Raw genomic sequence first — 24322 nt, forward strand, 5'->3', positions numbered from 1 at the left:
AAAGCTTTGTTAAAGCCCTTTTAAATTGCAGTTATATTGATATTGTTTTGCCCCCCAAGTGTTTTTGGTGCCCTGTACTTGGCTAGGACAGTGGGGGAGACACAAGCCAGGTTCAACTATTCAAACAATAGGTTTATTACTTAGGAGAATTAAGATCCTAACTCCTCCCTTGGGTCTGTCTAAATCAAAGTACTTGCTTGTCTTGAGCAGATTTGAAGCTGTAGACTGTGTCTTCTCTTGGTTGCTTTCAAGAAAGTCCACTGTGCCTTGCTTCCTTTTAGTTCCTTCAGTCTTTGTCTGGTTCTAATTGCTGTTAACCTTAACTTGTGCTCTATGTATCACCATATGGACCACCACATACATCACGAATATTACAGCCTCCAGCTATGCTTGGCAACTTGCTCTGACTGACTAGAGCTGAAACAGGGGATTGCTGGGTAAAGAGGGAAGACTGCCTCTTGGGAAATGTCTTAAAGGGACAGGGGCTAACTAAAATTCCCTCCCTTAGAAGACTTTACAATGAACTAACCCCCTACTAACTATGGGGAAATTGAAACTTAATGGGGAAATAACAAAGGCCTCTGGGGGCATGACAGATATACTTGTGATTGCAGTTATATTGATATTCTAACCCATTTCAAAAATGATTTTCCTCCTCCCTCAAATGTAAGAGGCAAAGCAATATTCTGGACCACACGCTGCTGAAGAAGGGGGCAATATGTTAGATTTCCCCTCCCCCCCTCTCTCTCCCTGCTGCTGCTGCTGCTGCTGCTGCCACTGCAGGAGAAAACAGAGGGTTTTTTGAAACAGAGGCTTGCTTGAAATAAAGTTTTAAATAGCTGTCTTGATCATCGGGGAGGGCGAAAGTAGTGCAGGGAAGGTGTGGTGAAGCAAAAAAGAGATCCTGTTTGTACTGTTTCCTGCAAAAGCCAACTCTGTTATTATTATATTGAGATATCTATATTAGCATTTAGAGAAGCAGGTAGGAGCTGGCAACATGGAAGTTGGGTGAGGGGGAAGGTATGGATGGCAGTGGGAAGGAGTTAGAAGGGTGGAGCTAGGTAGGCTGGCCGTGGGCAGAGGAAACATGTCTGGGGCAAAACTGCTCACTGGCAAATCTGCCCTCTCTAGCTGTGAAACAAATTAAAAGTCATGCTAGAAGTGGTATTGCTTGCCACGGAGAGAATGGAAAGTGAAAGTTGGGCTCAAGAAAATATGTCTGTGCAAGCAATCTTGTTGTGATGGACATTGACCTCAGACACCTTGTGCATAATCAGTCAGTGACTGGGTTAGGCAGAATAGAAGAAAGGGGGGAGAGAAGGAAGTTCTTTTTCAGTGGCATCATCATTTTTAAGGGTGCTTCAAAATGGGAAGTCTGGAATATGATTAAAGAAAGAAAAGGTGAGATAGAGAGTGGGAAGGGCATGTACATTGGGGACTTTCAAATTCCTTAAATGATAGCAGAAAAGAAGGAAGACAGCCTGAACTTCCAAGAGTCCCACAATCTGCAAAAGTAGCCTGGCTTAGCTCACTGCAGAACACAAAGGCTGAGAGAAATTTAGCAATGAGACCAACTTCTTTAGCGGAATGGACTCTTAAACACTTCCAGAGAGGAAGTCCTGTAGGGCAAGGCCATTCATCAGGAAAGAAAACATGTCATATATTTGGTGGCTTTGGGGAGGGTTAGCTGTGAGGCCTTACTCTATTGAAACACAAAATTGCCACAAACCAGAGGCCAGAGTGATCTGGCGGGGGGGGGGGGGCTGTCCTTGGAGAATGAAAATGGGAAGTCATCTCCTTAAAAAAGGTGCTTGACAGCTTTATTTTTATCCCTCTTCTCTCATTCCAGCAAGGTGAGAAAGCCCTGTTCCATGAATTTTGAGATCATGGACAGGTATGCCATAGAACCAGTAAAGGAGTCCTTCTTAGTGCAGACCCAGCCTCAGCCACTGGCATTGGTGGGTAGCTGCTGAAATCCAAGGATTTAGGAAGAGTGCACCAGGGGTGACCACAGCCTGTCTTTTTTTTCTTTGTCATTAGGCTCCCCTAGAAAGACAGGACCGGCCCAACCCTTCCTCCCTTCTCCTCTGGGATGTCCACCATCTTCTCCTTTCTCCCCACTTCCTCTGCCAGAAAGGCCGTGGCTGTGGGCTCTTGATCATTCACCAACCTGAGCAGCTGGTGGCAGCAGCCACTGCTGTCCATACTGAAAGGGACAGTGATGGCTGCTGCTTCTAAAAGCTGCAGCCGTGGCTCATTTGCCCAAGACGATGAGCAAGAACCAACAATAACCCAGAGCAACAGTTGCTTGCTTGTCCACTGCTTGCTTGTCCTCTCTGTGTTGCAGCTATTCCTGAAAAGGGGGCTCTGCTGGACAGTATTTTGCTAGGGGCTCCCAAACTCTGATGAGCTCAAGGCACCCACCAGTCATACTCTCCAAGACGGTCAAAGTTGGCTTCCAGTAACAGGTCTGGCTGACTTCTCTGGTTGTGAATAATTATAGTTTCCTCACAGTTGGTGCCCCCCTAAGCACTGATGTCTTTCAGAATGACAGTAATCGAGTAGATTATCCATTCACCCTAAAAGAAGGTTCTGAGCCATTTTTTAAAAGGCCAAGTTACTCAAAGCCTAAAAGAAATTCTCTTCTTTTGAATTTATTTGAAACATTTCACTCAGCATCACATGTTGTTGTTGTTGTTTTTCCAGTGTGCTGCAGGGTTAAAAATGCTACAGGCTTGGCAGTGATTTAACAACTTGCTTGAAGAACAAACTTCATAAGCTTATTTTTTTTTCAAGGCATAAACAGAGTCTGGACTGTCAGAAAAGTCACATTTGTTTAGGTGCTAGCCCAGTAAGTCTCCAGCATACACAAAGTACATGATCACCATCTAGTGGCAGCCGTGAAGTTGAAAAGTATGATGAAAAATTCCAGAGGGGAAGAAGTCCTGTTTGTCTGCTGCAACCAAAATTATGAGGTGTCTTGTGGCATCTTAAAGACCAACACATTTACTGCTTTTGAGAGAGAAAGAAGCTCTGTTTTGAATCTCTCTCCCCGCCCATAACTGATGCTTGGACTATAAGGTTTGGGTTCTTTTGATGGTTGAGGCTAAATGCAGGTGGGAAAGAGAGGTGTTCCAGTTCCTTTACCTGTTCATTTTAAAACTAAAAAACAAAAAACCTTCAGTTATAGCATAAATAAAAATTACAAATGTAAGCCTTTAATGGGGGCCTGCAGGCTGAGATCAATGTTGAAAGACATCACCTGTTTTATTGCCTGTTTGTTCCATGGAGGAAGAAAAGTGCATTGATGCCCACCTCGGTTTCATTCTAAATCAGGGGTCTACAACCTGTGGCTCTCCAGATGTTCATGGACTACAATTCTCATCAACCCCTGTTGCAGACCCCTGTTCTAAATGAACCATAAGTGTCCTTTAAGGCATATGAATAATGCACAGTTGTCCACTATGGATAATTATGCAGCAATGCATAATAATTAATTACTCAACATTGAATAATCATAAATACTATATGCATACTACACTCAATTGGGGGACTTGGGAAGACTCTTGGGGAGGGAACTCCTACATCCCTAAAACTGATCCCTGCTTCCGTTCTTTTTGCTATGCCTTCGTGGCCTGGTTCCTTCCTTTTTGGACCCTCCAGGTACCCTATTTTGTTTCTTCCCGCACCCAAACCCACCCAATTGCCCGTTCAGTTTCTTACTCATCAGCAGATCACTACCTACATAGATATTGGAGGATATTGTATGTATCTGGCAAGAAGTGTTACTCCACTATATAATTTTTGTAACTTTTAAAAACTATAAACGTGTGGTTTACTTTAGGTTTGCAAAACATATACATTGACTGTATCCCCCAGCAGATGTTTTAATCTGCATGAGTCCACCCCCTTGTCAATATGGGAGGTGGGGTGTGAAGTACCATCAAGTCTTTTCTTGCTCATGGCAACCCTATGACTCAATTTCCTCATGAATGTTAACAACCTTTCTCAGATCTTGCAAACTGAGGGCCATGGCTTGCTTTGTAGAGGTCTGTTCTGCACAGCACAAATAAGATTTCCTGAAGACACAAAAAGGGCGCCTTGGGGAGGAACTCCCCAAGATGTCCTTAGGATGCCTTATTTCAGCCCCAGCCATCTTATTTTGAAGATGCTAGAAGAAGGACTTTTTTTCCTTCAAGTTATCTGAGAGATGTCTCCTGTCTGGCTGAGTGGAGTTCAGGAGCTCAGGAGGCATATTATGTTTCCCACCTGACCATTTAGCTTTCTGGTCAGTTTCCTAATCAGCTTACACCCAATATTTTGTGTGCTGCTGAAGGAATTCTCCCTGTCTCCATTTGTTGAAGGTTGCCCCAGGACGTTTGCTCTTCAGGCTCTAATCCTGGGTGCCTTTTCAGCCTGAAGAATACATAGTTGTACTCAGTTGTTCCTGCTGATTCTGGCAATATATAGTTTTCCAATTTTTTTTTAATTTTGGAAAAGCTGTATTCATACGCAAACACGAATATGAGAATCTTAGCTTCTTGTAAGACGTGTCTTCCACCCATTGAAAAGCATCGATAGAGCTGCCCTCAACAGACAGCTTTTTCCATACTGCTCAGAAAAATTAAGATAGTGTGTGGAGGGCAGGTCTATCCAATACTTTTCAATGAGTAGTAGACCTGATTTCTGAGTGGCTAAGATTCTCGTATTCATGTCTGTGTATCTTCAAATTGGAAAATTATATATTACCAGAATTGGCAGGACCAGCTGAGTACAACCATGTGCTCTTTGGGCTGAAAAGGAACCCAGGATTGGAGCCTGCAGAGCAAATGTCCTGGGGCTACCTTCAGCAAATGGAAGTAGTAAGAATCACAAAATGTCAGGCACAAGCTGAGGATGAAACTGACCAGAGAGCAAAATAATCGGATGGGAAACAGCCTCTTTTCCCCTCTGATGCCTGTGCTGTCCGGAATGAACATGAGAGGTGGCTTTTTCCAAGATGGCCCCAGGACATCTTACTTTGGATGTGTGAGTAAAAAGAAGCAGTCACCTCTTTTTAAGACATCCCCCGGACATCTTTTTTGTGCTGTGCGGAACAGACCTATCTCAACCTTCCTCATGTTGGGTCTTCCTCTTTTCCTGCTGCCTTAAACCATTCCCAGCATTATGGTGCTTTCCAGTGATTCTTGGCTTCTCATTATGTGACCAAGGTATGACAACATCAGTTTAGTCACTATAGCTTTGAGGGACAGGTTTGATTTGATCTAGAACAGGGTCTGCAACCTGTGGCTCTTTCAGCCTTATACTGCGGCTCCATGTGACCTGGAGGTCGGAGGGTAGTGTGGGCATGTCCCTCTAGCCCTCCAGAGCAGAACTGGAAGGAAAGGTGAGTGGAGGGGCCGAACCAGAGGTGGCTCCATGCAGAGCCACCTCTCCGGCTCGGTAGATCTTTGGGGCCGTGGAAAACCGGTCCAAATGGCTCTTTGGGTGGTAAAGGTTGCTGACCCCTGATCTATCTATGGATTTGTTTAATTTGATCTAGAATCTATGGTGAGGGGGGAAGAGGGAGGGGTGTGGGGCCAATTTTCCACCCCCACATGACCCCAACAACATCCACCTGGGGCGCTTATCCCTACCCATGGTAGCTATGCCACTGGCTCCACCTACCTCACAAGGTGCCTGTTGTGGGAAGAGGAAGAGAAAGGAGTTTGTTAAGCCCCTTTGAGTTGCCTTACAGGAGAGAAAATCCAAAGTCCTCTTCTTCTAATAGGGAATACTATGGCATGAATTAACTTGACCTTGCTGGCCAGTGACAGACTCTTAGACTTGAGAATCTGCTCTAGCTCCTTCATGGCTACCCTTCCTCATCTCAATCTCCTTCTGATTTCTTGGCTGCATTCTTCCTTTGTTGTTGATGCCAATGAATATATGAGATGAAATAAATACCATTTAAAAAGCTAAAATTCTAAGCCCCATATTACATCATAACTCTCTTCCCCGTTGTACAAATGTCTGGGTTGATTGAATGAAACTTAACAGAGGTGATTGTCCATTATCATCACCCAGAACCTTGTAATCCAGAAAATTGGATTTGACCTTCTGTGATTTGAATTCAACCTACGTGGACACTCAGTGGGTAGCCTCAGGCAAGGCATTCTCTCTCTGACTCTCTGACTCAACTCTTTGACTGCAAAACAAGAACAGTTATCACTGCACAGTTATCATTTGTTGCACTTATGAATAAAATAAAGGCTATTAACTCACATTGCATAGCAAAAATATGTTGTGTGTATTTTAAGATTAATTTAATCTATTCACTGTTGCCCAATTCTTTTCTGCAAGCATTTGATGTCATACTTGTTAAGCAGTTAGGCTTTGAGTGAAATTTGACCGAGATTCCCTCCACTGGTGCTGTTATCTGTTTGAAGAGAAGCAGAACTCAAATACTGTCTCATCTTTCAACCTTTCTATTGCAACATTGTGAGATTTTTATCCATTGTCATTCTTGCAGCCCACAGATTTGAAATTAGTATACAGGAAATAAAGAACATGCTAGAACAGGCGATCTAGTAGAAATGGCAGCACGAATTATGCCTCAAAACAAGGGTCATGCCCCACTGTTGCAAAGCAAAGAGAGATGAGTTGCAATTTTGAAGAGGAGTGCTAAAACCTTCTTCACACCTGCCTTCTACTTTTGCTCCTGGAACTCTTCTAATGTATTTCTTCTAGTTTGGACTTTAGTGAGGCTTAAACCCTTGCCAAGGAAAATATGGGAGGATGGAAAGATGTGGAGACCAAAGAAGTGAGAAGAGAAAGAGGTTATTTATCCCTTTGCTGTTCACCAGTCATCTGCTTGAAAACCCTTGAAGTCTCCTTTCTCATCCCTGCTAGACAGTTGTCTGGTAGTTTGCAGCCTGCTGCCACCCAGGGCTTTTCACTAGTTGAGCAGTTTGAGACCTTCTCATAATGATGTTGTTGTCATTTTCTTTGACAAAGACCACAGAGACTGGGGAGGCAGCCTAGAGTATCACCTGGAAGTGACATCACATCTTCCTGAGGCAGTATTGGGAACTCTGATGCTCTTGATTTGAGACTAGGTAGCAGAAATCACTGCTGCAGGAACTTGTTCGGGATTCTGCAAAAGTGCTGTAGATGGGGTGTAGATGGACTTCCATGAACAGAACCTCTGCTTGGCTCCAGGTTGGAGCACAAAAGTGCTGCCTCTGAGGCTCATCTTAGATTCCACAAGGGCAGCGTGTATCTCACAAGGGTTTGTGGTCTCTGTGCCCCAGCCATATCCATGCCATTGGTGCTGCTGCCACCCTGGACCCAGGTGCTGCTGCCACCCTGGACATCCCTAAAATGATACTGAATGAAAGGCATTTGGGGTGGCCAGATAGCACTATCCCCTTACTTTTAGACAGGATTGTTAATGAATGCATGAAATGCTGAAAAAGTAACTCATATCAGTTGTTTCAGTTTTGTTAGCAACTTGAAGTGGGATATGGAAACGTGAATGGAAGAATACTGCCTATATATGTTCTTTTCTAATTAATAGACTAAAATGTGCCATAGATGTAAGGGTGAATGGGAGGTCTCCTTTCTGAAGCCCTATCAAAGAATTCTACGTATAAGACCTCTTTGTTCCATATAAGGAACAGGAAGTTCTCAATTTAAAGAGATAAAGGCATTCACAAGAGTTTCAGTCTCCAATCGGTGATTAAAACTAGCCTGGAAAGTTCCAAACAAGAATTCTGCCCAGTGGCGGAGCTACCAGGGGATAGGGTGAGGGTTCACCGCACACCAGGCGCACGGCTTTAGGTCACGTGGGGGGCAGAAAATCCCCCCAACCCCTCCCCCTTCCCCCATGGCCCCCCCAATGCGGTGCTTCCCCCACACACTTACTTTGCAACCCGAGTCTCCTGGGAAATGTAGTCCCCACACAGGCAGGGCTGTTCTCCAGCCTTCTTGGATGTCTGAAGCTCTGCCCCCCGTTTGTGTGGGTTTTTGTATTATTTAGTGTTTTTTAGTTTTTGGACTGCAGGGGGTGCATTTTTAGGATAGCAACACCAAAATTTCAGGGATTTGTTGGGAGACTCTCCTGATGACACTATGCAAGTTTGGTGAGGTTTGGTTCTGGGGGTCCAAAGTTATGGACTCCCAAAATGGGTGCCCCATCTCCCATTGTTTCCAATCGGAGCTAATGGAAGCTGGGGGGGGGCGCAAAAAAGCCAGAGTGCGCACTGGGCACACTCTGTCCCAGCTACACCTCTAATTCTGCCCAACTCACTTGTATTTCCACAAGAAGAGAGGGAGTGGAACAAAAGGGAGGGCATGGCCACAATCCTGCTGCCATTGTTGATGGTCGTAAGAAGAAGGTTAGCAGCAATTCTAATCTTCACAGAGGTTGGTTTCAGAGGTCAGCAGAAGGCTTTCCTGGGGGCCTGAGCTCTAACAATTGCCCTTGGGCTACCCACTGATCTTCTGTGGGAAGTATTTCTATAATATGAGCAGTCCACCCGTGCAACTCTAATCATTGCTTATGTGACACTGGAAGACAGTAGTGAATCTGGCCTTCACACCTGGGGCAATGCTGATTTTGTATACTCTGCTTACTCCCAAGTCTGCATTTTGATATTGTGAATAGTAGGTAATTAAAAAGCCTGTCTAGACTTTCAAAGCTGTTTTCTTTTGTGCCATGCCTATTCTTTCAAAGCTTTCTGATGCTGAATGATAGGCTTCAATTATGCCTTCTGCACAAATGCACATCAACTTACTTAAACACTTCAGAAATTTCAGACTGGTCTTCAGAAATTTCAGACTGGTCTTCAAAATAGAAGAGGGCTAGAATCCCTGGCAAGTAAATCCCTGGATTTACTGTTCTGGAAACAGTCATGTTGTGAGCCGCCTCGAGCCCTTCGGGGATGAGGTGGCCTATAAATTTAATAAATAAATATAAATAAATAAATAAATAAATAAATAAGAGAGGAACTAACCATGTCCTTATTTTAGAAGAAAATTAAATTTAATTATTTCATGACATAAATGTCCAAACAGCCATTTATTTATTTATTTATTTGTTTGTTTGTTTGTTTCACTTTTATACCGCCCTCCCCCAGGGGGCTCAGGGCGGTTCACATCATAATACAGCAAGTGAATAACAAAATAAAATACTAAAACTTCATAATAGTTAAAAGCAACGCTCCTAATTTAAAACAGTTAAAACAATTAAACAGATGGCGTACAGCTATTAGCTCCCCCGCTTCCCTAAGAGGGGGGGAACAGCGGGTCTTAGTTGTTATTAATGGGCACCTATCAGCAGCCGGCCTCCCCAAAAGCCCGGCGGAATAACTCAGTCTTACAGGCCCTGCGGAACTCTTGTAGGTCCCGCAGGGCCCGGACAGCTGGAGGAAGAGCATTCCACCAGGCAGGGGCCAGGGCCGTAAAAGCCCTGGCCCTGGTGGAGGCCAGCCGCATCATAGAGGGGGCAGGGATCTCCAGTAGGTTGGCCTCTGCCGAACGCAGAGACCGACGTGGGACATATGGGGCCAGACGGTCCCTAAGGTACGAGGGTCCCAGACCGCGTAAGGCCTTAAAGGTTAACACCAATACCTTGAAGACGCCTCGGAATTCAACTGGGAGCCAGTGCAGGCGGTGCAACACGGGTGTGATATGATCTCTAAAGGCACCACCCGTGAGCAGACGAGCCGCCGCATGCTGGACCAGTTTCAGTTTCCGGATCAGCCTCAAAGGTAGGCCCGCGTAGAGCGAGTTGCAATAGTCTAATCTGGAGGTGACCGTTGCATGAATCACTGTGGCCAGATCCGCCTGGGAGAGGAAGGGGCCAGCCGCCGGCCCTGGCGAAGATGGTAAAACGCAACCCGGGTTACATGGGCCACCTGCCCCATAGAAAGAGACGAATCCAGGTGGACCCCCCAGGCTCCGAACTGAGGGGCCGGTGCCAATAAGGCCCCTCCCACACCGGCGGCTGGAAACCTCCGCCCCTGCGACCTAGCCAAAGGACTGCCGACTTCGCTGGATTCAGTTTTAACCTGCTCTGCATCAACCAACCAGCAACCGCCTCCAAACAATGCTGTAGAGCTGCAGGGCGGCGTCTGCTCTCCATCGACAGAATGAGCTGGGTATCATCAGCGTACTGATGGCACTCCAGCCCAAAGCTCCTCGCACTGAAGCTGAGCAAGGGGTCGCATATATAGATGTTAAATAACAGCGGGGACAACAACGCTCCCTGAGGCACGCCGCAATGAAGCGGGCACCTCCGAGAAGCTTTCGGTCCCCGCACCACACTCTGTTGACTCCGGTCCCGGAGAAACGCAGGGCAATCCATTGAAGGACAGTACCTCGCACTCGAAACGCCAGGCGGTGGGTCAAAAGGTCGTGGTCGACCACATCAAACGCCGCGGTCGCATCGAGCAACACCCGCAGCGCCGATCCGCCTTCATCAAACTGCATGCGGAGCGTATCTGTGACAGCCACGAGAACAGTCTCCGTCCCATGCCCAGCACGGAAGCCGGACTGGAAGGGATCAAAGGCCGATGCGTCCTCCAGAAATCCCTGAAGCTGCTCCAGCACCACTCTCTCAATTACCTTCCCCAGAAACGAAAGATTCGAAACAGGGCGGTAATTGGCCGGATCACTAGGATCTAACGACGGTCTTTTTAAGAGGGGGCGGCCCACTGCCCCCTTCAACCCACCCGGACAAACTCCTTGCTCAAGGGAGCAATTGATAATAGCCAACAGGTGGGGTCGTAACTCCTCCCGACATGCTTTAATAAGCCAGGAGGGGCACGGATCCAGAGGACAGGTAGTAGGTCTAACAGCAGCTAGGGCTCTGTCAACATCGCCTTCAGAGAGCAGGGAAAACTGGGCCATGCAAGGGCCAGAAGACGGCAAGGGAGCCTCCAGTTCGCTAATTGTCTCCAAGGTGGCAGGAAGGTCCTGGCGGAGCGACGCGATTTTATCTGCAAAATAGCTCATAAAAGCCTCACAGCTAATGGCCAATTGATCATTTTTTGAACCCTCTGATAAAGAGGTAAGGGATCGAATGATGCGAAACAGTTGTGCCGGGCGAGAGCTAGCAGACGCGAGCGAGGAGGAGAAGAAAACTCTCTTCGCCTCCTTCGTCGCCATCTCATAGGCCTTCATAAGCGCCCTATAAGATGTTCGCGCAGCCTCGTCACGAGACTTCCTCCACACTTCGCTTCTAGCCGCCTAAGCTCCCGCTTCAAACAGCGTAGCTCCTCCATTATACCACGGAGCCAGCCGAGAGCGGGGTCGAAGAGGGCGTCGGGGAGCAATAATCTCGATGGCATCTGAAAGGCGGGCATTCCAGTCCGCTACTAGGCCATCGAGAGTGCCGGTGGGTTCAGGATCCCGCAGAGCATTCAGGAATCCATCAGGATCCATAAGCCCGCTGGCGAAGCATAACACGCTCGTCGCCTAGACGGGGGTGTTGCGGCATGCTCATCCGAGCCTTCAGGGCATAGTGGTCAGACCATGGCACTCTGTCAGTAGAGGATATGACCACATCAACACCTGACCCAAAGACCAAATCCAGTGTGTGACCGGCCTCGTGAGTGGGGCCAGAATTTACCAGGGAGAGGCCCAGCGTCGCCATGGATGACACCAGGTCCGCAGCCACCGTGCATGAGGCGGTGTTGACATGGACGTTGAAGTCCCCCAGAACAATAATTCTGGGGTACCTCAACGCCCAGTCTGCCACCACCTCCAGCAGCCGCGGCAGGCCGTCTCCTGGGGCGCTAGGCGACCGGTACACCAGGAGAACAGCCAACCTCTCCAATGCCAACCACTCCAGGCCGACACACTCCATACCAATGATCTCAGGGACAGGGATAGCCCTAAAAGGGATGGTATCTCGGACTAACAATGCCACGCCACCCCCCCGGCCCTGTGTTCGCGATCGGTGGAGGCACGCGAAACCTGGGGGCGTGATCTCACCTAAGGCGACAGTCTCGCCTTCTCGCACCCAGGTTTCGGTGACACAAGCTAGGTCCATCTGCTGAACTCCAAGAAAGTCCCGGAGAACAGCGGTCTTATTGTTTATGGACCTGGCATTTATCAACACCAAAGACGAAGCAGGGTGTCTCTGAACCCAGCCACCTTCGTCCCAAAGTTGCCTTGTGTGCTTCTAGAAGGGAAAGAAAAGAGAGCTCCTTCCATACAGTGAAGGTGAGATAGAGATAGTAATAGAGCTAGGGTGACTTGGTGCTGTCAGCTGGTGATCCTTCATCACTCTGTAGACAGTACTCTTCTTCCTCGATATATTGTCGTTACTCAGGTTCAGGTTCAGGCTAAAATACAGCAAATGTAAATTGTGGGAAAGACTTCAAGGTTCATGTGTAGTACATAGGCGATATCCCCACTGTCGATTAATCCTGGGATATTTACCCAAAATATCCAGGTTTCACGACGAATTCCCCACAGCTGAACCGCCGATCTGGCTTCATCCCAGCTTCATCCCAGATCTGGCACTCCCCCCATCACGTTTTTCCCCAGAACCTGCTTGAATGTGAACCTTTAAAAAAAAATCTCCAATCCAGATCAGTGGGGAGGTTTGGGGTTGTAATGTGGTTTCAAATTTCCCACCGTAGAGAGTGACGCAAATGCCTTCCAGCCAATCAGAGTGGGGCAGGCTGTGCAAGATGTGTGCGCCGCCTTTTTTTTGTTTCGTGCCAGCTGAGTCTATCATTGTAACATGTGCACAAGAGAATATTACTCGCTGAAACGTGTGCATGAGAGAACATTACTTGCTTAAACGTGTGCACGAAAGAACGGTACTTGCTTCAACGTTATCATGTTTATTTCACGCAAAAAAGTTCCCTCCCCAAAACAACACGACAACCAATCAGAACGAGGAAGGAAGAGCCGCTAAGCAGATCACACATTCGATCGCATGGTAGTGGGGATTGCTGCACTGTTTGAAAGTGTGATTGAGATGGAGGTCCTCATCACACACACGCCATGGTGGGGAGGGTGAAACCTCGATGAAAAGGTTGAAACCTGGTTGTATCTGTATTTAATTTTCAGTGGAGATTCAGCCAGAGTTGGACTACCCCAATAAGTGGAAAGAGCTATGGAGTTAAGAGCAGTGGATAATAAATTAACTACGTTCTCTAGTGATCAACATGTTATATAAATGGTTGGCTTTGACTGCAGATTACCAACTGTGAGCTGTTTCTCTGTGTTCTATCCCTTCCCATGTGTCCATCAACTCTATTTTTCTATTCTTGGCAGTTACTTGGTTAAATGCCAGTCTCACTTTACTACAGAGTGTGAATGAACACATCCAAAGGGGACAGATCTTTGTATCGTGAGGAAATCTAGCATGAGGAACCATCTGGGTTTCTTTCTTTCTTTCTTTCTTTTCTTTTTTCTCTTTTCTTTTCTTTTTTCTTTTCCTTTTTTTGCAAAAGAAAAAAATCATGCTGTACTTGATCTATCTGTGTACATAACCCCCCCAGTCTAGTCCATCGTCCACTTGTACCTTACCCAATTATCATAAAAACAGGTGGAGTTTTTCACTTTTTCTATATTCATTTTTCCTACTGGAAGGAACCATATTAAATCACTTGTTTTAACATCCACCTTGAGGTTCATGTTTCCAACTTGTGAGTTTTTATTGGGCAAGTGATATTCCTTCTGTTTATGCAAAGGTGGCCACTGAATGTCCTTTTCACAAAAATCTGTTGCTATTCGTGGTTTCCTCCCAAGCAAGCACAAATCTGTCATTATTTTTACATCAGATAATGTGCTCTATACCTCCTATTCCTAGGTAATGTGAACCTTATGAGAGATGAAAGTTAACTGCCGTTATGTATTATTTGGTGAGAATGTTGACTTCTGGAGAGTCAGCATGGTGTAGTGGTTTAAGAGCGGTGGACCCTAAACTGGAGAACTGAGGTTGATTCCCCACTCCTCCACAAGAGCAGTGGACTCTTATCTGATGAACTGATTTTGTTTCCCCACTCCTACACACAAAGCCTACTGGGTGACTTTGGACTCAGAACTCTCTCAGTCCCACCTACCTCACAAAGTGTCTATTGTGGGTAGGGAAAGGAGTTTGTAAGCCACTTCGAGATTCGTTATGACTGAGAAAAGCAGGATATAATTCCAAACTCTTCTTATATTATTTCTCCCATTTTAAAGATCTGATATGCAGCCTTTGTTACAGATGCCACTTTGATCAATTTTTCCCCAGTTGGCTTCAGCAATTAATAGGGGCCTCTTATGTGGTTGTCTCATGTCTTTGACAGTAGATATTCAACAGGCCGAGGAGGTTGGCCTATTTGTAGAAGCAACCAAGCTGACTTTAATTAGTAAATGTGATAGCCACTGGTTTCTCTAGGCATAGTGTCCGTAGAGTATAGCAGTGCTTTTATGCTATACATCTGCAGTGTCCAACACTAATCATGGCTATGCTCATTGGTCACACTGAACTACTTTGGGGGCGGGGGTTTGCAGGTTGATCAGGTGGTCAATGGATTTTCCTAATCAAATTGGAAATCAAAAGGCCCATGTTGCTGCATTTGTGTATTTCTGCTTGTTCCCCTATTGCATCTAGAACTTGATCTGGATCTCAAAACAATCTGTCATTGGTATTAACCAAACCAGTTATTAATAGGTGGCACAGAAATGTCTTAAATTAAAAAAAATCTTATAAAATTGGTTGCCACAGGATATAGAGGTGACAACTAGACAAAAAGTCTTCTTAAAAAGGGATTGGACACATTCATGGAAGGTAACCTACCAATCACTGATAATCGTTGTTCAATGGAGCTTCCATGTTTGGAGACATGATAGCTTGAAATACCTGTTGATATGAGGTTACTTCATGCTTTGAGCTTCTGAGAATCCTTTGGCTGGACTAGATAGCCCCATGGGTCTGATTTAGAGAGGCTCTTATCTGTATAAAAGTAGATGCTTAGGCCAGGCTACTTTCTAACAATGCATTATGCATCCTTTTCCACACATACATACTGTCTTTGCCTAGTGTTGGTGATCTCCAAATAAGAGACAATCAAAACAATTTACTTGGTTGTTCATTAGTTGTGAAGTAAGAATTGTACTGGCCATTTTGTATATCATTTTAATGTTTTCATTGTATAAATGGAGCTGATGAAATCACCCATAAAACTGGAGGGAAATATTGTTCCCAAATGGAAAATCCATACTCCTGTTGGTGAAAATGTGTGAATGTTGCTGAGGAGGAAATAACTGTTTCTCCACAAAACATATTTCTCAGATTGGTCAGTAAGGTGCATGAGTATAAACAAGGACAATGTATACTTTATAAACTGAGAGCAAACTGATGCTTTGTACAGCACTTGTAGTTGCCATGGGTACACCCATTTTTACATCTATGCTTTTCACAGCAAACTTATAAGGTGTGAATAACAGATGTGAGTCCTAAAATAACCATGTTCCAATGCTTGAGTGCTCTTGTCCATCCAGGATCCTAGGTGTGCTTACACAAGTGTTTACAGATGCACAATAGTTGCATTAAATGTGCAGCAGTAACTTTTCTAACTTTTTTATTGGCTTCCTGCGCACTGAACATTGGCTGACTTGCAGGCAAACTATTGCCATTATGGAGATAAGTGGAGGGGAGAAGAATCTGTCACATAGCTTCTGTTGCAAAAGAACAAAAGGAAGGGCCAATAGAAAAATTGGCATCCTTGCTGAATGTTCTTCAGCAATAATGAATGATTACGATTGGCTTCAGAGAGAAAATAAATGGCAGAATTGGCAAGATTCTGTTTTGTGTGTCTCTGTGTATCCAATCTTTTCAATGTTGCATTTGGGTCTCTCTTTTTTGGGTGGTGGAGGGGGGATAACAGCTGTTGAACTTCATCTTGGAGGAGGAGGATTCCAGGGCTCAGTAAAAAAAATCCCTAGTGATTTCTTTGACACCATAATTAAGAGTAATTAAAACCTTGAAGCTTCAAAGTCTGCCTACATATCCAGAAATAAAACCTCCCATATTTAATTACTTTCATACAATATGATGGGTTGTGGGAGAACTTTTTAAATCTCTTCTCCAGGATACAAAGATAGAGCTGATGGACAGCTTGCAATAGATAGGTATCATTATGGGCGAGTTTCACCCTCACAATAGACATTTTCCAGTTGTGCTGTATTTTTTTTATTTTGTTCTTGAGCCTGGTAGCTTCTTTAAGCAGATGTAAATAAGTAAATGTGAGCAAGAATAAATCTCCAAGTTGCGGATTTTGGAAACATAAAAACTCATGTTTAAAAAAAATGGAGATATGGCTTTCCAAATGTCAATATTAAACAAAATATTTTCAAGAGCATTAGAATATTCTCTTGGTGGCGGTGACAAGTGTTGTCAAGTCACAACTGACTTATGGAGACCCACTGAGGTTTTCAAGGCCAGAGATATCAAGAGGTGGTTAACCATCTCCTGCCTCTGCATGGACTGAGAGAGTTCTGGGAGAACTGTGACTGGCCCAAGGTCACCCAGCAGGCTTAATGTGCAGGAGTAGGAAATCGAACCCAGTTCTGCAGATTAGTCTGCTGTTCCTAACCATTGCACCACACTCTGGCCGTATCTGCACGGCCCGTTTACGACAGCCTGGGGGCGCCAAAAAAGGCGCCCCCAGGCCGCCGTTCGCACAGGCGCCGCTGCTGCAACGCAGCAGCGGCGACCTGACGCCTCTTCCCTCCCCCCAGGGCGGCGTCAAGCCGCCCTAAACAACAACCCTTTAAAGGGTTGTTGTTAGGATCGTCTTCCTGCGGCGCTGTGCGAACCGCGCCGCCGGGAAGATCGCTTTCTCCCTCCCTTACTTTCTTCCACCATTGGCCTGCGGGGCGTGCAAGCAGCCCCGCCCACACTGTCCTCCGACCTCCAGGGTCGGAGGGCAGCGTGGGCGGGGCTGCGACGCCCCGCAGGCGACGAGGAAGACACAGTAAGTGGGGCAGGGGAGGGCGCAGAGGCGGCTCCGTGCGGAGCCGCCCTGCCTTCTGCCGGCCTCCCCGTTGCCTGCTCGCACGCTTGTGTGCGAGCAGGCTCCCCCCCCCACGCCGATGGAACTCCTGCCGGCGTGGGGGCGCGAGGGGGCCGTGCAGAAACGGCCTCTCTCTCTTTTTCCTTGCAGTTGTGAAAGTTTTTATTCTGTCGCAAACCCATCCAATTACAACTACATGTTAACACACCACCAAACCCAAATCACAGCCCTTAACCAGAACTATTAATTCATATCCCACATAGCAATTTAGTGCTCTTTAAAACAGTTCGTAAATTTTAACAATCCATTACCTTGGGGGAGGGAGGAATGATGTTATATATTTTTTCAAAAAAGAAAAGAAAAAATGGAATTAAGTGTATTTTTTAAAAAAGAAGTACTGACAGTTGAGCAGGAAGAGAGAAATATGCTTTCTACATGTCAGCATCCTGGTTTGGTTTGAGGAGCTTATACAATCAATCCAGATGTGCTTTTTGATTACAAACTTTTTCTTTTTCTTAAAATAATGTTTTCTTTTAGGCAAAATGCAAAGGCTTAAAATTAAAAGTGCTTATGGATTACAAACTTTTTCATTTTCTTCAAATAATTCTTGCTTTTAGGCAAAATGCAAAGGCTTAAAATGTTAGTTTTCTTTTTGAAAGGAGTAGAGAAAAGAAACAAGCCAAGCGATGTAATTCTTAAATACATTTGAGAATAGGAGGAAAGGTGATATTCCTGTGGAAGACACAGAGTCATTAGGGGTGGTCAATTGCAGTCACATTTTGATATCATCCATCCCAGTTCCATAGATGGGCCCAGCTGACAACGCAAGTGTCAAGGTGGGATGGAGTGGATCCTTTCTACCATGCTGTACGCTTGTTGAACTTCAACAGAAACAGTTTCACAAGCTCTGTGGTGTAATTGTAGCAGCCCTAATAAGCCCAGACTAGCTTGACCTGATCAGAATTTGGAAGCTAAGCAGAGTAAATACTTGGATGGGAGACCACCAAGGAAGACTGGGTCTGCCATGCAGAGGAAGGCAATATCTTTGCTGGAAACTTGCTGGAAACTTCATGGGGTTGCCATGAGTTAGGGCAAGTGGATGACATGCTTCACCTTTAGGGTACAATCACTGTAATTTTATAGAATGTGTTTCACTGTGAAGCTCAAAAGGATGTGAAACAGTTCCACCAGGCATATGGTTGAGGCAGCCGAAATACCATCTGGCCTCCCCCTTCCCTTCCCTTTCTTCCCCTTCCCCTTTTCCTCCCTTCCCTTCCCTTCCCCTCCCTTCCCCTCCTCCCCTATCTCTTTCCTTCCCCATTTCCTTTTGGGTTTTCCCAACTTGTTTTTGGTTATGTTTCCTGTTTTGTCACACCCCTAGAGAATAGTTCTATCGCTCTTGGATCAATAGATGACTGGATGGTTGGAAAGTTTTTGCTATTTATATGCATTTTTAAATGTTTTACTATGATGTTAACCACCCCAAACCTGGAAGGGGAAGGGCGGTCTGTCAAATTTAATGAACTGAATTCAAAAAACTTGGATAGGGGAGATCTGCGTCCAAATCCATGAGCACTCATAATGCTTCCAATGTGGTCTTGAGCAGACCTTTCTGAAACTTATCCACCACACAGTCATTTTGAGAGGATACTGTGGTAAAGAGACATTAAGGATGATACAGTTAAGGAACTTAATGTTTGGAGGACAGGCCATCTGCCTCCTGATGGTTTCTGGGTAGAAGAAGCTGTGCTATTGTTACTGGAGTTTTTGAAATGAGGGCTTCTAGATCCAAGGTGTGTCATGCTGAGTTCCTTCACAAGCAGTTGGGGTCAGTTCTTTAGGGAAACATGAAAGGATCTTCCTGTGTTCCCATTGTAATAGGTACAGTGAGGTAACTGCAGAGTATATCACACTGAGTTCCTTGTAAGAGAAGTGGGGTATGAATCTTGCATGTGTACTGTTGTGAAGGTGGGTGTGTCAGCTTACCTTTACCTCAGTTGTGCCTTTCCATTTTTGTGCTATGCAACATCTTGATACCTCTTTGTCTCAGTGAGAGTGTGGCGGTCAAATAACCACAATAGCCAAATAACCACAGTAGTCCATACCGCAGTGCTGGAGGCACAATTTGAAGTCCTCAAAACGCAATCACAGTACTACACTAGCATAGTGGCCGTGACAATCCAGTTTAAGCAAACCAGCATTCGAGTAGTTTATAAGACCGGATCATGAGAGAAGCAGATGCAGTAATAGAATGTTTATCATTGCAGAGACTTGATTTCTTCATATAGCATTTTCTCTCTGTCGAATTCTGTTGAAGAGATATGATGACAGCTTATATAATAAAAGATATTTTAAACATGATTTTGAAGAAATTTTGTTGAGATCAAAAGGAAGACTTTGTTCCTTTCAGAGGATGCTACTATATGGGCAAGTGTGCTCTAAGGAGTAGCGGTTGATTTTAGCTTAATTGCGGATTGTGTTTAAGTGCCTGTGAGCAACAGGATACGCTTGAAATCTGTACTTTAAAAAACAAAAAGAACCAAGCTGAGGTGCCACTGAAATTATACAAAGAAAGCCTAGCTACAAGCCTTTTCGTGTTTACTTAGAGATATGTCCTCCTTGTATCCATGGAATTTCAACCTCAAACAATTGTGAATCACATTTATATCTTTAGGAGCCGATATTGCATTGTGTTTTAGTGCAATGATAGAAATCCATTCCTAAAAATAAGACATGAAAAATCTGTGTTGCCATTTTTTTGTGTGGTGAGCTTGTATTATGGTGAGAAAGGAAAATTAAATGAATGATTGAGGATCTTGAAAATTCTTCTTCGTTCTGTTTGCACTTAATATTCATTTGGTTCCTCCATTTACAGGTACCAGCATTTTTACGGTTTACGAAGCTGCTTCTCAAGAAGGCTGGGTCTTTCTGATGTACCGGGCGATTGATAGCTTCCCCCGATGGCGTTCCTACTTCTATTTCATCACCTTAATTTTCTTTCTGGCTTGGCTTGTTAAGGTACTGTAGAAATGGTTCTGGCAAAGCTACCCAGAATATAAATCAACTTACATGGGGCTCTTTGTGTGTCCCTGCTCTGTTCTACCTGTCATGTTTCCCAGTGAGCCATTGCTTTTAAAGATCTGTAATTCTTTTGTAGAATGTGTTTATTGCTGTCATCATTGAAACGTTTGCTGAAATCCGTGTTCAGTTCCAACAAATGTGGGGGTCTAGGAGCAGCACCACTTCCACCGCTACGACACAGGTAAGTATCACTAAAGTGAATGCTTAAATTCCCAGGGCTTTTTGGCGTGAATTCTTGCTTGTCTAGTCCCATGCTTTGCTCGGCTGTTACAAACACTATCCTCTTGTATATCTAATCAGAATTAGATGAGTTTGGCACCTGAACAGTACAATATCTGTGGGATTCACGAACACCATATATGTCATTTGTTAGTCCAGATTAAATAACAAGTAAGGGTTTTGTGGAAGGGGGATTCTTTTTGCCAGAGGAACTGCTAGTTAAGGAAGAAATATGTTAATATTAATAGTTCATAGTTTGAATGTTAATACTTGTATGAAACTAAGAGAAGCCAAGGTTCAAGCAGATAGACCTAGTACTGTGCTGAAGCTGAAAATGAAGGAAGGAATTGTCATGCTATGGAGTGAAGCTATAAGAAAGAAAGCTCTCCAGGGTAAAGATGTAGGTGGAGGTGTGACCCTGTGGCATGAATGAGTGATGTATTATGGCAAAGGTGCCCAACTGACTGACCTCAAATAAAATAATCTTCAGAAGATCAAGAGCTGTGACATAGACACTTTTGGGGGTGGGCTAACACTCCACTGTATAAAAATATTAAGCTAGCGCTTAGGTATCATGGCTGGTAAAAATGCCAGTTTATAATATAACAGAACTGTAGAGTTCATGACTTGCTCAACCTCACATGCAGAAGAGGGGAGAGCGAAAGACAACTGGCGAGTCCCAGCTACTCATGACCCCCTTGAATCCATGTGAAGGATTAACTAGACCTTGTATGTTAGAATGCAAGTCTGCTGCACAGATGTAAAACAGGAATGGTTAAAAAAATGTAAAACAGAGGGGCAGCAGACAGGAGAGGGAGATGAACAGAATATACAAAACAGCAGTTGTAAAATGTTTGAGGACCCCTATTTTTATTTTTTAAAATTTCACCCCTAATCCCTCGAGGCTAGGCTGCTCCTTTTCAGAACACACGGCAAGCTGCAAATCCTCCACAGCTGCTTACGTCCTCTGTTATCCTCACAGCAGTACTGCAAGAACTCCATAAAATACACTTCACTTTTGCATTGCCTGTTTATGGCCCTCAAAGTCAGGTCTCAGAGAGGATCTGATTCTGCAGGTTCACAACTCGAAGGCCTTGATCAGGTTCTAATCAACCTCAACCCTTGATTGGAAGTGGCTCATGAATCTCCAGCAGTACCTCATGACCCATTGGGGTCCTTGTGTAAAAAACACTGTTCTTAAACCACTCCAACAGCTCATTAAGTCAGAATCCTCCTCCTGGAGGCTGAGCTTTTTAACAAAATGTGCAACCTTAAACAAATGTGCAGGTCTAGATCCAAAAGACTATTTTAAAGTTGATAAATTTGAATCATGCAAAAGTAATATTGTGTCAACTGATGTAGCAATTAATAGCAGTGTCAAAAATAAACAGAGTGGCCCAGATTTCTCTGGAACTACATACCTAATCATTCAAAGCTACTTTCCACAGACTCCACTGTGACTCTTCCATACAGTTTTCACAGATGTTTCAAAGATGGAAGAATCATTCAACAACACAAGACCCCTTTTCCTGATAAGTCAGGAGAAATTTTCACTGTTGTGTTGAGGGCGACGATGCCAGAAAATATTTAATGTGACTTTCTGAACAAAGACGCCAGCCCTTTATTGACCTTACAGCAATGTTGCCATGAAGATCCAGGCTTCCCAACATCTGAGCCACTCGTCTGCTACCTGGGAGAGGCTGGCGTTGGCCTCAGAAATCCCGCCCCTTTCTGATTCTGAGGCCACCTGGGAGGGGCTGGTGTTGGCCCCAGAATCAGAAAGGGGAGGGATTTCCTATACCTTAATCCTCCTCCTTTGCTGCTTGATTCTCATCGCAGCCTAGAGTGATCTCCAGAGTTCCTTCCCAACCTGCCTTCTGGACCCTGCTGAAACCTAGACAAGGCCTTACATAGGTTGTGTCCTAATCCCTAGGCTCCAACAAGACACTGGAGCTTATGGGGAGCAGAGAGACCACAGACTTGAGGAGCAAAGGGGTCACAACTGCAACTGCTTCCCTGGCCTCTCCCTTCTTCTGCTCGTTGGTTACTGACCAGCTCAGCTCCTGCTGCTGGTGGAAATTTAAAAGCCCCCTCCTCTCTGGCAATAGAACTGTCAACAGGGTCAAGAATATTCCAGAGACTGACTCTAAGTCCTCAGCTGGCAGACCGTGCAGCATGACCAGGGCTGCCCTCGCACCCAGTTGAGGCACGGATCTGGAAATCTACATAACAGTTTCATGTGTGTGCCCCCCCTACCCCTTTTGAGTATCTATCACTGCAAATAAAGTTTTATTAGAATTCATTTCCTATTGAGTGAGATTCGAATAGAACACTTCTTTCTGCATTAGTGCTTTCAGGTTATGAGATCTGAGGATTTTCTATACGTAGCCTTCTAAATATAATGGAATTTGATTCTGAGCAGTTAGGTATGTGCACACATCCCAGGGCAATGCACAGTTGTGCTGTAGTGCCCAAATAACCATAACATACCACCATGCAGTTCTAAATTTTCATTTTAAACATTCATACTTGAAGGAGTAGTATTTTATTAGTCTTGTAACAACTGGGAGAGGGAATTATTTCCCTGTGGAGGAAGTTTCATAAATTTAGTGCCACCACAGAAAGTCCTACATCTCATTATTGCCAATTGTACTACTGATTGAACAGAAATTAGGTCCTCTTTTGGTTAGACACGTATATGCAACATATAGAATCCCTGTTATTTGTACCTAATACAAGCCGAAAAAATACCGAATGTGTCAGATGAATGTAAAATATATTGAAATACTTCCTATGTTACATTTTACTAATATTCAAGCATTCAATTTTGTATTCGCAGTGAACAGTGACATTAAACATATATGTTGACACTGCAAAACTAATCATAACTGAATGCTGCGAACTAGCCATATATCTTATGACCTTAGAATGCAAGAATCCCCCGTGTTGTTTACTGAAAAAGAGGAATTTAGATTTGAATGTCCATATACTCCCCCTTTTTTGTGTGCTGGGTGGGTGGGGTACAGGAGATTTTAGATTGTGTTGGATTTTAGGATGGGGTTTTATTGTGATTTTACGGTTGTATGGTTTTTATGGTTACCTGCCCTGTTGTAAAGGGTGGGGAATAAATAGAAATAAATAGAAATTATATTTGGAGACCTGGACATTTAACATGTCTTTGATTCTTCCTTCCCAGCTTATATCAACACGAACATAACACCTTAGGCTGCTTTTCTATAAGAGTTATTTGAAATATTACAAAATTCCACTTGGCAAATTCTTTCATGTAGGAACTAATGTGCAGCCCACAGAAAAATCATCATATGTGACAATCATACATCATATTTTGCTGCACACACACCCACCTGAAAAGTGCAGGCAGTTAGGTTTTTGTAGCATAAAACTATTATAGCATCTATATAGTCTTCGAGAATGTTCAAAGTGTTTCACATAACTATCTTGGAATGTGCAACACTGTGGATGGGCCAGACTTTGTTTTTCTCATATGAATAAACTCAGGGTTGAGAAGGGGCTTGCCTAAGGCTAACCAGATAGTCCATGACATAATCTCTTAACCAGTAGACTGTGCTAGCTCAGTGGCTGCATGCAAAGAACTGGATTCTATGACTCACTTCTACTGACTATTCCAACAAGTCTTCTCCAACAAGGAAGAAAATTTCTTCAACAAATACTGACTTCAGCCATCATAAAAAATCATTCCCCATTGGAAGAAATTTTCTCTGTTGAAGGAAGACTTAGTAGAGGAGTATGTCATAGTATCCTACTTACCAGGAGAAAGCCATAGCATCCAAATCATAGGTGTTGGGCAGTATCCTATCTTAGGCTGGAGAAAGTCCCTTTAACTTAAGGAGACTTCCTCCAGTATAAGGGGTTGTTCCTTAGGCTGGAGAAAGACCCAGATCTTTGCTTAATAAGAGTGGCCATTGTGTATGACCAGGCACATACTGCAAAATACATTTGTGTTCAGTTAGTGCATGTTGAGTATGTACAATATT

General features: G+C 44.4%; 1 protein-coding gene across 2 annotated transcripts in view; it reads left to right on the forward strand.

Annotated features, from left to right (window-relative positions):
* The window catches only part of NALCN (sodium leak channel, non-selective), a 286369-nt gene that overhangs the window by 92767 nt on the left and 169280 nt on the right, over positions 1-24322 (forward strand). For both annotated transcript variants that reach the window (XM_048493957.1, XM_048493958.1), the window contains 2 exons: positions 19882-20024; positions 20164-20268. In XM_048493957.1, the coding sequence (XP_048349914.1) occupies positions 19882-20024; positions 20164-20268 (248 nt within the window). The remainder of the gene's footprint in view (positions 1-19881; positions 20025-20163; positions 20269-24322) is intronic.

Source organism: Sphaerodactylus townsendi, linkage group LG04 (assembly GCF_021028975.2).
Source record: "Sphaerodactylus townsendi isolate TG3544 linkage group LG04, MPM_Stown_v2.3, whole genome shotgun sequence".
NCBI classification, from domain to species: domain Eukaryota; kingdom Metazoa; phylum Chordata; class Lepidosauria; order Squamata; family Sphaerodactylidae; genus Sphaerodactylus; species Sphaerodactylus townsendi.